The sequence below is a fragment of the Talpa occidentalis genome, unplaced genomic scaffold, assembly GCF_014898055.3.
Source record: "Talpa occidentalis isolate TD23 unplaced genomic scaffold, MPIMG_talOcc4v2.1 talOcc4.4, whole genome shotgun sequence".
Taxonomy (NCBI): domain Eukaryota; kingdom Metazoa; phylum Chordata; class Mammalia; order Eulipotyphla; family Talpidae; genus Talpa; species Talpa occidentalis.
In genome coordinates, this window is record NW_023604295.1 from 7,826,862 (window position 1) to 7,838,011 (window position 11,150).

An 11,150-nucleotide genomic window follows, 5' to 3' on the forward strand; every position below is an offset into this window, starting at 1 on the left:
TGCGGCCGACCGCCCCGCCTCCCAGGCCCCGCCCCTTCGCTACACTTCCTCTTGGCCTCCGCCCCGCCCTGCGCATGCGCAGGGGCGCTTTTCCCGTGACGCTCCGCGGCGCGGGTGACTTGTAAATAATGGCGGGGGCTTGGTCACAGGATTGTTGCCAGAACGGAGCCTGCAGCGACTGCGCGTGTGGCGACAGGGACAAGTGGAGCGACTCCTCACTGTTGGGCAAGCGGCTCTCGGAAGACTCGAGCCGCCACCGGCTGCTGCAGAAGTGGGCGAGCACGTGGAGCTCCGCGAGCGGGGACGCGTCGGTGGCGGGCGCCGAGGGTTCGGGGCGCCCGGGGGCGCGGCCGGCGCCGGAGGAGGAGATGCCGCTGGTGTTCCTGTGCTCCGGCTGCCGGCGGCCGCTGGGCGACTCGCTGAGCTGGGTGATGAGCCAGGAGGACACCAACTGCATCCTGCTGCGCTGTCAGTTTCCGGGCTCGGGCTCGGGGTGGGGGGGCGCCTTCTTCCCAGGCGCGCTGCACTGGGGGGCCCGGCAGGAGGCGGGGTGCCCGGGGTCTTTCGAGGTGGCCCATTCTGAAAGGGTGAGCCGTGCCAGGAAAGGGGGCGGTCGCCCCTGCACTTTGGGCTCACGTATCAGCCTCGTCGTGAGCAGTACCCAGAAAAAAATGACCAACTAGGTTGTAGACTTTTGGGGTGCAGCCACTCTATCACTCCCCCCCTCCCCGAATTAGCATACTGTCAACTGGTAATAGTGGTAATAGTTTATTTAGAAAATCAAGCTTTTCAGCTGCCTGCTTCTTGCAAGGAGATGCCAGGATAGATTTCTCAAATCTTGGTAGTTATCAGCAGATGACTTGACAGGGTGAGGTGTTACTACAGAGTTGAGAGAATAAGTATCAGGATGGCAGAAATTCACTACCAGTGTATCGATGTTTATAGGATGTTCTCCTTGGGATGAATCCCAAGAAGAAAGGAATAAACCAATGTCTGCCTGGTTTCCTGGAGCTTTTGGGGACCTGCTGTGTTCCGTAACGATGCATCAGTTCATTAACGATCATTGCTGAGTCCATACAGCTCCCATAGTAATTTGTTCGTATTAATTAATCCTTTGCATCAAATAGTGCAGAATGGTGTAGTGACCCACATGCTCATACCCCAGAGTTCATACCCTGTACTGGTTAGTTCCAGACATGCTTCAAGCATGTATGAGTGTGTTTAAACATGTAACTTTAAAAACACCCATGAGGTTATATTATTGATACTGTTAAGCATTCTTACCTTTTTTATCCTGCACGTATATTCTGAATATTTTTCCACATTAGTTTATATAGATATAGTTAACATTTTTCGTAGCTACTTGGGGTTGAATCTGGCCTGTCACTTACTAGACCTGTCTCCATGGGCAAGCATCTTAGCCTCTCAGTGCCTCAGTTACCTGTAAAACAGGTAATACCTGCTTGGAGTAGTTTGCTCAGAATATGTAGTAAGTGGTGCTGGAGTGATTTCTCCAATGGAAATGCTGTTAATCCTCCCAGTCTGTGTCTTGCTACAGCTCCAGGTGGTTTCCAGTTTGCCACCATTAGAACAGCATGTATTTGGGTTAAGTTTTTCAAAACTGAGATGTAATTGGCATATCACATTTTACCACTTTCAGATGTACAAGGTAATCAGCCAGTGTTTGTATATGTTGTGGAATGGGCAGAGTAAGTCTAGTTAACACCTGTTACATCTAGTTAACCACATGCAGTCACACGTTTTACTTTCTTGTGATGAAAATGTAAGATTTACTCTCAGCAGCATTCACATGTACAACACAGTATTACTAACTAGCCTCCATGCTGTAGTTACATCCACAGGACTTGCTTATTTTATAACTGCAAGTTTGTGACTTGACAACCCCAGGCGTTATTTAATACAGATTTTTTTGATACAGTAGGAGAAATTTTTCTTTTTGTAGATGAGTTTAATCTCATTTAATTTAACAGCTTTTTATTTTTTTTTATTTTTTTAAATTTTTTTTTATATATATTTTTAAGATTAATTTTTATTTATTTATTTATTTATTTATACAAGCACTGGGTACAGTCAGAAGCGCGGGAGGGTGAGAGAATTCACCAGAGCCAGAGCGGGGAGCAGCAGCCCCGATACAAAACAGGTTGCCTGACTGTGGGTCCTCACCCGCGCGCTTAAAAGGACTTATCAATACTCTACTGCAGGCACACACGAAAGGTTAATAAAAGGTTTATTTACAAGGGAAGGGCAAATGAGGAAATGTACAACTCAGGGAGAAAAGTGGGAGACAAAGTTTTAAATGCGTCCTACCTGATCCACCAATCTGGAATCCCAAATGGCATTCTTAGAGCTGGCCGCAAGCCAGGAGCCATGAAGCCAGGAGGCGAGCGAGAGAGCGAGCTCCCCAAGACCCATGTGTCTGGTTTCTATAACATTTAATATGAATTCATTTCTCAGTTTCAAGACTCCTATTCATCAGTCCTTTTATATTAATAATTTTCTCACTCCTGAATTGTTCTTTGGTTAATTGTGGTTCCCCATCCCCAAGAAAACCAAGTTTGCTTGAAACTGTCTTTCTGCTGTCTCCATACTTGAGTGGCAGCTTGGCTGCATCTGCAGTTCTGGGTCTGTCTGTGTTTTCAGGCACAGGGAACAGCTGGTGCAAAGGTCCTAAGGCTAATAGGGTTGAGGAAGAGAATAAAGATATGGCTTAGGGGATAAGCAAGGGGCCAAAAATTCAGGGACTTGTAGGTTGTTCTCAGAATCACGATCTATCCAGTGAGTGAGTGTTTACACAGGGGAGTGATCTGACCTAGTTTTTTTTTTTTGACAAAACATTGAGAGGAAGCATGGAAGTAGGGAGGTTGGTTTGGAGTTAGTGCAGTCATCCAGGTAAGAATCCATTTTTGGAGCTGGAGTGAGCATTTTGCGCTATCATCTTTTTCTAGAAAGAGCCCTGTAAGATGTAATTTTGAACCACCTTTGTGAGTGTGTCGTTTTTTCTGGCCTTCTGAGTTCTAAGATAAAGGTTGAATTAGAAGTTCTTTAAATGTCTGCATGTGCATTATAACAGACCATGTTAATCAATTCTTGTAACTTCTTTTTAGGTGTTTCCTGTAATGTTTCTGTGGATAAGGAACAGATCCTATCCAAACGTAAAAATGAAAATGGTTGGTGAGTAAGGTTATGTGTATGTGAATATGTATGCCAGTGAAGATGTTTATTTTTCAAATAAAAATCCTGAGAAGCATTACTAGCAATAGATTACTTGGGATAAGACTCTTTTCATGGTGGGTGCTCAGTATAAGGTCAGTCATTTTAACGTGCCAGTTCTTGCATACCGATGGTCTCCTTTAGAGACTGCAGTGGGAGAGTTGCTAAATTTCTGTTGCATATTCTGACACTCCCTTTGGGTCTTTGGGCTTGCTGCTGAAGAACATCCAAAATAAAAATTGAAAAAGAAAATGTCTGCATCAGAAAATCTCAGAGTCAAAGTGTACCTAGCCCAACACTACCCACATCTGTCATGTCCTGGCACCCACAGAAGATGCTGGGACCACACATACATGCAGCTGCTGAGGTAGAAGACAGGCTGCGCATGGCTAGAACAACCAGCACGGGTCTCCAGCAGCCCAGGCCCTGCTGCCACCCCAGGGTGGAAGCGCTGACATCTGCATCCCAGCCACCGCGTGCAAGTGGCATCCTCAGAAAACTGCATGGGAAGCTCTGCTTCGTCATAATTGTTGCCTGAAGTGTGTTTTACTGATGTACATGAAGTAACTTAAGGTCCTCCGTGAACAAATGGAAATTAGTAGTTACATGCATTAATGGATATTTTAAAGTATTGGTTTTTCATTTTTTTCAGAATTGCTAGAATGTCCTCTTTTGATTTTTTCGAATAAAATGTATTTCAAATATAAAAAGTACTCTATTTAAGGAGAGTTAAATTCCTGATAGTACAGGTAGTATGTAGCTGTCCCAAAATTGTTATACAGGCATTCAAGTGACTAAAACTTTGGAAAACCCAGCCTTAAATAATTTCTCACTTTGTAGATGAGGAAAGTAAGTCCTGGAGAGAAGAGGGGGCTCACTATTAAGAGCTAGGGTGACACTTGTGTCTCTCCTTGTGCCCTGTCACTTGTTCTTTGCATTTCAACTCTAATCATACTGATGTCACCTTCATTGTTTTTGTCATGTCCCTGTACCAGTGTGCTATCATGGCTTAATATTTTTCATTAAATTGACTCAGGATTTTTACTTAAATTATTTTAAAAGGAATCTATGTTACTGCCGTCAGCCTGTCACTTGCCTTCACTAGAGAGTAATAAGGACAATAATTACAATTATAATCACCATGAAGACCTGTTATTAAGTTCTAGCTCAGTTGCTATTGCCTAGCTGCTTCTGGGTCTGCGGTGTATGTTCTCACTGTTAACAGACTTGTAGCTGTTAGATACCCCTGAAAGTCCCTCCAGTCCCCTGAAGACTGAGCCCGTCTTCATTTTATTGTTAGGACTGACAGATTGATTCTCCCTCCCTGAGTCAGTGTTACTTCTGCTCGTCTCACTTGAACCCACCATTTATGCCTCATATCATCTTGAATTTCACCAGGGGCATATGCTCCATGCTTTCGGAAATGCCATATTGCTTTAGGATGCACAGGAGTTTTCTGACGGGCGTCTGTCCTACTCCCTGCTGCCAGAGCCACTCTGCATATGGCCAGCCAGGGCGCTTGTGGGTATAGAAATATGTTAGAAAGGGAGCAGTGCTGTGTCCCCTAGTCACTGAGTCATCTGTTAAGGTTCTTACAAGCTGGTTCACTGCTTGTCTGAAATTACTTGGGATTTGATATTTTCGTTTTTATGGTAAGGGTGAATTCTGGCCAATTTTGCTGCAACTCTGCAAGCAGAGAGACAGTGCAACAACAGTTGTTACTGTCTCTTTGTGGCTTCCCAAGATCCCGCTAGAAGTATGAATGGATGAGCTCTTTAGTGGTATTTAGTTTGATTTTGGTAATTTAGGATAAAACGGTCTTACCCATTGATGAGTGTATTTTATATTTTAGGTTTATCTAAGTGTCCTTTCTTGGCTGATGACACGTATCTGAAGCGTCTGTTCACGGTCCTGGTGATAGGCTACAGCCACTTTGTAGTGACTGCGTAGCAAGGAGATCCACCTGGTCCGTTGGTCATAGAGCTGGGGTTCCTTCCTGAGGCTTAAAGAAGCTTATCAAAGCCCATGAAAGCTTAACATATAGTGATAGTGTTGATCATGTCATCAGTGAGAGCTTATAATTTATCACCCTGGGAGCCACTTTGTTCTTTGTTCCTTATGTTGCTGCAGTGATTCCAGGTAACTAGGTGTCTGTGGTGACCGGTGATGCTAGTAGTCTTGGTGCCTCCGTTCTGCTTGATGGTAGGAATGGCTCTTTAGTTGTTATAAGTGCTTCACCGTAAGAATTGCAGTGCTTTTGAAATAACTATTTTTGGTGGTGTATTATGATCATTACCAGATTTAATTAGCTTGTATTGGGAATGTAAGTTTAGTGTAGATACTGATTTATGGCATGAGAAATTGGGTCATTTTGTAAGGCATTTGGGAGGCAGTGAATTCTAAGATTTAAAGAATTTAAATATGTTGCCATGGGGTGGGCAGGGTTTTCAAATGTAGAGCTTGCATTGAGAAGTAGCTGGAATGAAGAAACAATTAACTGGGGAAATAGTGATATTTATTAAGTAAAATAGTTGTGAATTACTACTTGTAACATATCCATAGTTGGTAGAACAGTGCTGGTGTCAAAGTATAACTTTTAAAAAAGGCAACTCTCACAAATACATGTCAAAGATTTAAGGAGGGAGCCAGCATATGGCACAGCTGGCTAAGCGGGGAAGCTCCCTATGGGACAGCTAACCCTCTGCTTTTGCGGTCATCTTTCCTAGTAGCAAGAGATGTTCGCTCTCTTCCAGACTAAAATCATCTGTAACTTAGTAGTCTTCTTTCTACAGGCCATCAGCTATCTTTAGAGTGTCTGAACCCCAGTCATCTTAACTACATCTGAGAAGTAAGCAAATACTGCTACCTCTGCTGGAGTGAACCAGGCACCTGTGTTTGTGAACACATTTTTGTAGGAACACAGAGTGTCTGTCCAGTTACATGTCTGTGGCTGCTCCGTGCTGCGGTGGTAGAGGGACGGCCTGCAGGCCTAGGATGTTTATTCTCTAGATCATTGTAGAGAAAGTGCCGCCCTCTGCCCCGGAATGTGAATGATCACAGGTGGGCTTGCTGGACAGTATAACATTAAAAGGACATGTGGAATCCTTTTGTCTTATTTCCAGATTTTAGACTTTTCTTAATACCAGATGGAGGCATTTACATTCTAGAGAAACAGCACTTAGGTATATTCTCTCTCTCATCACATACATAACTCTTGTTACTAGGTGCTTCCATCAGAGTGGCCTAGAGACAAGGGGCTACTTTTCTAATAACATCTGACGATGTCTTTTCCTCCTTTATACACAGCACTTAGTAGGGTCTGAAGAACATACTTTGCAACTTGAATGTTTACTTGTCTTTGGAAGTTAACAATGTGGTTTTGTCATGAGGTTGCTGCTTGTGTCTAAGCACTGGTGTCCTCTCCTGCAGCATTCTGCAAACTTTATACTGTGCTGGGTGCTCACTCAACCTTGGCTTCCTATACAGATGCACCCCCAAAGGTCTAGATTACAAGAGGGACTTGTTCTGCCTCAGTGTTGAAGCCATCGAAAGGTAAGTTTGATATATGAATGACCGTTACAACTGATTTCCCAGAAAGTTGTGTGTAGAGAAACTGATATGAAAACTTCAGAGCAGAATCAACACTTTTAAAATAGATTTCCAAGTAATATTTGACCTGATTTGTTTGGTGTTGGAAGAGTAAGACAATCTGAATTGTAAGAGAAAGCACTGTGAGCAAAATTTTTCTAGTAAGAAGATCTTGCTTTTAAAAATTGAATCTAGTTTAATAGAAGTTTTTAAAAGTAATTGTATGGGTCAATATGTTTTGTCCCTTATATTTTCCTCTAGTTTTTATCCTTGTGAAAGTCATGAAGAAATGGGAATTTAAAAAACTTAAATTTTTTTAAGTTAGGTATAAATCTTAACTATATATTTCCTTGCATCTAGTAAAGAATGACCCACTATTTTGAGAGCTGCAAGAAAATACCTTCCCTTTCCTGTATTTCTAAAAAGTGTTAAGAAATAAGGCAAATTAAGGACTGATGACAGGCATTAAGTTAAAGAATTTCAGATCCCTTAATGGCCTCCCAATTCATCAGCCTTTTTAAGGAAACACAAATCAGTTGGCACCAATGTATCTTCACTTACCCTGAAAGAGATGTAATCCTCTAGACTTCAAGGAAATCTGAGAAACCTTATATATCAGGAAAGGTGAACAATTCAGGGAGAAAAGAATGCCTATACTTTCATTACTAGAGATATTTTGCCACTCCATTAATTTCAACTTACTCCTTAAAACAGTATTCTTTTTTTTTAATAATTATAATTTCTCATCTAATTATTCTGTAATAACTGCAGTTCTGCCACCTTGTTTGAAACTTAGATTTAGATCACCATTTTTAAGTCTGTGAACTTTTTATAGTTCTTACACAAAAGAATAATGTAAGACGTATTGTTCGTTGTTGTAAAGCATGTAGGCCCGTCCAGAGAGATACCAGATCTGTTCTGTTTTTTTTCCATGAAAAGAATAGCTAGACCCGAACAGGTGCTCCTAGCCTCCCGAGAATTAGGTATGGGAGAGGACAAGTACGAAAGATGTGAAATGTTCATCCACTTGGACTGGTATAAAACTTTAAAAAGTAATATATCTGTATAAAAGAAAACAGAAGATTTTGCCACAGGAAATCATAATAGTGAAACTGCTTTTTCCTGAACAGTTGAATTTAGGGTAAAAGTTACCTCTGGGGGCAGGATTTTGATGCCAAAGAACCTGGTGTGTTTTTCAAGTGGATATCCTCCGCAGTGTGGACGCACGGTTTTATAAATTACTCAATGTTATTTAACATTTCCACCTCATCGCATGGTTCTTTTTTATAAACAGGGTGTTAATTGCCTTTGCAAATGTTTGTCCCTAGCCATTTCTCAGAAATAAAATCAATAGGGTTTTCAAGAGAAGACTTTTTATCTGGCAAAACAAGTGACATAATGAAGTCGCTACATGTGATGAAAGATTTCTAAAGAAATGCAAATAAATTGAGCTTTCTTTTGAGAAATACTAGCACCTTTTCCTTTTATTTGGCTACAAATGCTGGGCTTGTTTTCCTCCTGCTCCCAGGCCAATTTTTCTGCTCTTCAGAATTTTTTAAGCCACAGCATCTCATAACCCCAGAAAGTCCAGCAGAGACTAATGGGAAGGTAACTGTTGAAGTTGCCCAGATCTGGGTTGGCAGGAGCTGCGCTACAGGTGATTATTTACTAAAAGTCAAATTCAAAGGTACACAGGTTCCTGGAATTTACAGCCAAAAAACCAAAAAAGCAGTGGCTCCCTCTGGATTCTTAAACTTTAAAATAGAACTTTGAACTATAAGTATTAATGTTTTGCCATCCAGGTTATTAAAGAGCAATAATAAAATATAATATTGGGAAATGTATAGGAACATCTGGATAAAGCTGTTATGGAAAAAAAACATGATTTTATGTAAGTTGCCATTAACAAAAAAAGTTGTTTTTTCATGTTCACTTGGCACTAACCTATAATAAGATTTAGTATTATCAACAGGCATTTAATATCTGTTCCCTTTTCACGTTTTAACTTTGTGCTTTGCTGTACTTCAGTTATATTTTAGGGTCTTCTGAAAAGCAAATTGTGTCAGAAGAGAAAGAGCTTTTTAATCTTGAAAGCAGAGTTGAAATAGAAAAATCTCTAAAACAGGTAATTTTGTTCTGTACTTTTTATATCTCTATATGAGCAGCTCCGTGTCGGTGGACAAGTGCTCCTCCACAGATAATCCTCATAATGACATCTGTTTTAATCTTAGAACCTTCTCAGTAGAGAGTGCTGATTTCATTTCACTTGTTAGTAAAGTCATTTTTTGGGGAAACGAATTACAGCTTCAGCTAAAGTTTTATCAAAAAACCAACAAGGAAGACATTTCATGCCAGAATCAAAACAGTATATGTTCTAAAACTATTAACCTAAAAATGTATCTTTTACTCCATTCAGTATTTCATTTGATTCAATCCCCATGGTAGAAGCTGCCTTATTTTTTGAATTTTGGCATCTTATGGCCAGTGAGGCAAGAAAGTGACGAGCACATAAAAGAGCTACAGATTAGAGGTTGAGAACTGCTGTTAATAGAATTATGTCTATTTTTAAGTGAAATTTAGTTGATGCCTCTATTTCATAAAACATTGAATATGTATAGTGTACAGTGTTCAGAAATTGTAGCAGTACTTACTATATGTTTTAATCCTGTGTGATTTTAATCATAATTGTATGTTTAAAAATATTTCTTCAATAGATGGAAGATGTTCTGAAGGCATTACAGACGAAGCTGTGGGAGATTGAGTCGAAATTTTCCTTCACTTCCTCCACTTGCAAAAGCTGAATATCTGTGCCAAGTTCCCCATCCTGAACTCCCCAGCCAGTGGAAAATTCTTTCATCTCTGCTAGATCTTGTTATCATTTCACTTCACTTAGAACTGAAGACATTCTAGATGGCCACATACGTTGTATTCTCTCACATTGGTCCAAGAAAAAGAATGTAGAATTACTTTTACGGCTCTGTTTGATGACCTAGAGATGACTGTTGACCAAATTCAAATTTCAGAGTCATTTTCTGATACTTGGTGGAATTGCAATGTACAGGTTTTTATTTTGATGCAAGAATGAGGTTTTCTGGACTGTTTTCTCTCCCATATCAAATTCATTATTCTTTATTTCCTATTTTTTAAACTTTTCGCCTATAATACTTTGGGCAATATTTAATAGTGAATGGTGAGAAAATTTAGAGGTTTTACCAGCTACTGTGTGGTTGAATCTTTTCTGAAACCTAATGCATAAAGCTCCGGGGAAACCACTCAGTTGAATTATTAATCAGAACTATGTGAAAACTTGCACAAGAGCAGAATAGTTTATATGTATTGGAGAATTCCAGTTGATCCTGTTTATTTACTACTGGATACCTAAAAACATTTGGAAGATTTAACTTACAGGGTAGTAATCACTGAGGGTGGAATTCTGGGGAAATTTTCTGTTTTTCACTATTCTATAAGATTATTTTTTATAATCAGGAAGAGAATAAAGATGAAAACAAAATGCTTTAAGATTGATTTTTATGAAACAGAATTGTGGTGCTTAACTGAGCTCAGAACCTTGATGCCATGAATTGTACGTATTTCCCAGACATGCACTGTGGCAAGCTGCTTAGGAATGTAGAGGAAACCCCAGATTTCCCAGGCCCCTTTCTGATGTGGGTCCACATGAGGTCACATAACAGTTCCAACGGTCTATGAGTAACCCCCAATTTCTGCTCAGAAGTTCCCTAATTAGTTCTGGGAATACTTAAGATCACAGCAGAAGGTCCTAAATTTGACTGATTTGATCTTTCACAATCACTGAGTTCTTTTTGATAGATTGTAGCAGCCTCTAATAATTAAAAATTAGTAAGCCTCCTTGGTCTCCTTTCTCAGACCCCCTTCCAGGTGGAATGGTGGCATGAAAGCTGGTAATAACAGTAGTAACACGGGCTGGCCATGAGGCAGCCGCTGGGACAGGCTTGTGTCCTGTCCCAGTACTGGGTTAGGGTCCCAGTACTATCCTCTAGGGACTTCAGTGCCCCCCCCCCCCCGGGTGAAAGGTCCTTCAAAACAGATAGAATATTTTGGCCACACTCACTTTCTAGTTGCACAGATAACAGTTCCTCCAACAGTCGGTGTGAGGACCCTGCACGGAGGCAGGAGCTTTGCCTCCCTCGATCCTGCCCAGTTCACATGGGCAGGATGTCCAGACAATGTGCTCATCTTAAAGCCTCTTCATTTCACCATTGGAAAGTAATTTCTAATGTGTGGTGTCCAAAGAATTCTCTATTGTGGATCAAGAGACAAACAGCTCCATGCCCTAATGGTGGCTTCTAGCT

The 11,150-nt window shown here is 41.0% G+C and overlaps 1 protein-coding gene across 1 annotated transcript; it reads left to right on the top strand.

Moving 5' to 3' along the window:
- The first annotated feature begins 93 nt into the window (after positions 1-93).
- MIS18A (MIS18 kinetochore protein A) lies at positions 94-10,593 on the top strand. Its single transcript, XM_037525034.2, has 5 exons — positions 94-468; positions 3,126-3,192; positions 6,661-6,783; positions 8,848-8,944; positions 9,534-10,593. The coding sequence occupies exons 1-5, from the start codon at positions 129-131 to the stop codon at positions 9,618-9,620; spliced, it is 714 nt and encodes a 237-aa protein (XP_037380931.1). The 5' UTR covers positions 94-128; the 3' UTR covers positions 9,621-10,593.
- Positions 10,594-11,150: the final 557 nt, after the last annotated feature.

Bases quoted from the DNA above. Each gene is read 5' to 3' on its own strand.
- MIS18A (XM_037525034.2), top strand. From the start codon at position 129: ATGGCGGGGGCTTGGTCACAGGATTGTTGCCAGAACGGAGCCTGCAGC. The intron at 3,193-6,660 runs GTGAGTAAGGTT...CCTCTCCTGCAG, and splicing joins CGTAAAAATGAAAATGGTTG to CATTCTGCAAACTTTATACT. The intron at 8,945-9,533 runs GTAATTTTGTTC...TTTCTTCAATAG, and splicing joins TAGAAAAATCTCTAAAACAG to ATGGAAGATGTTCTGAAGGC.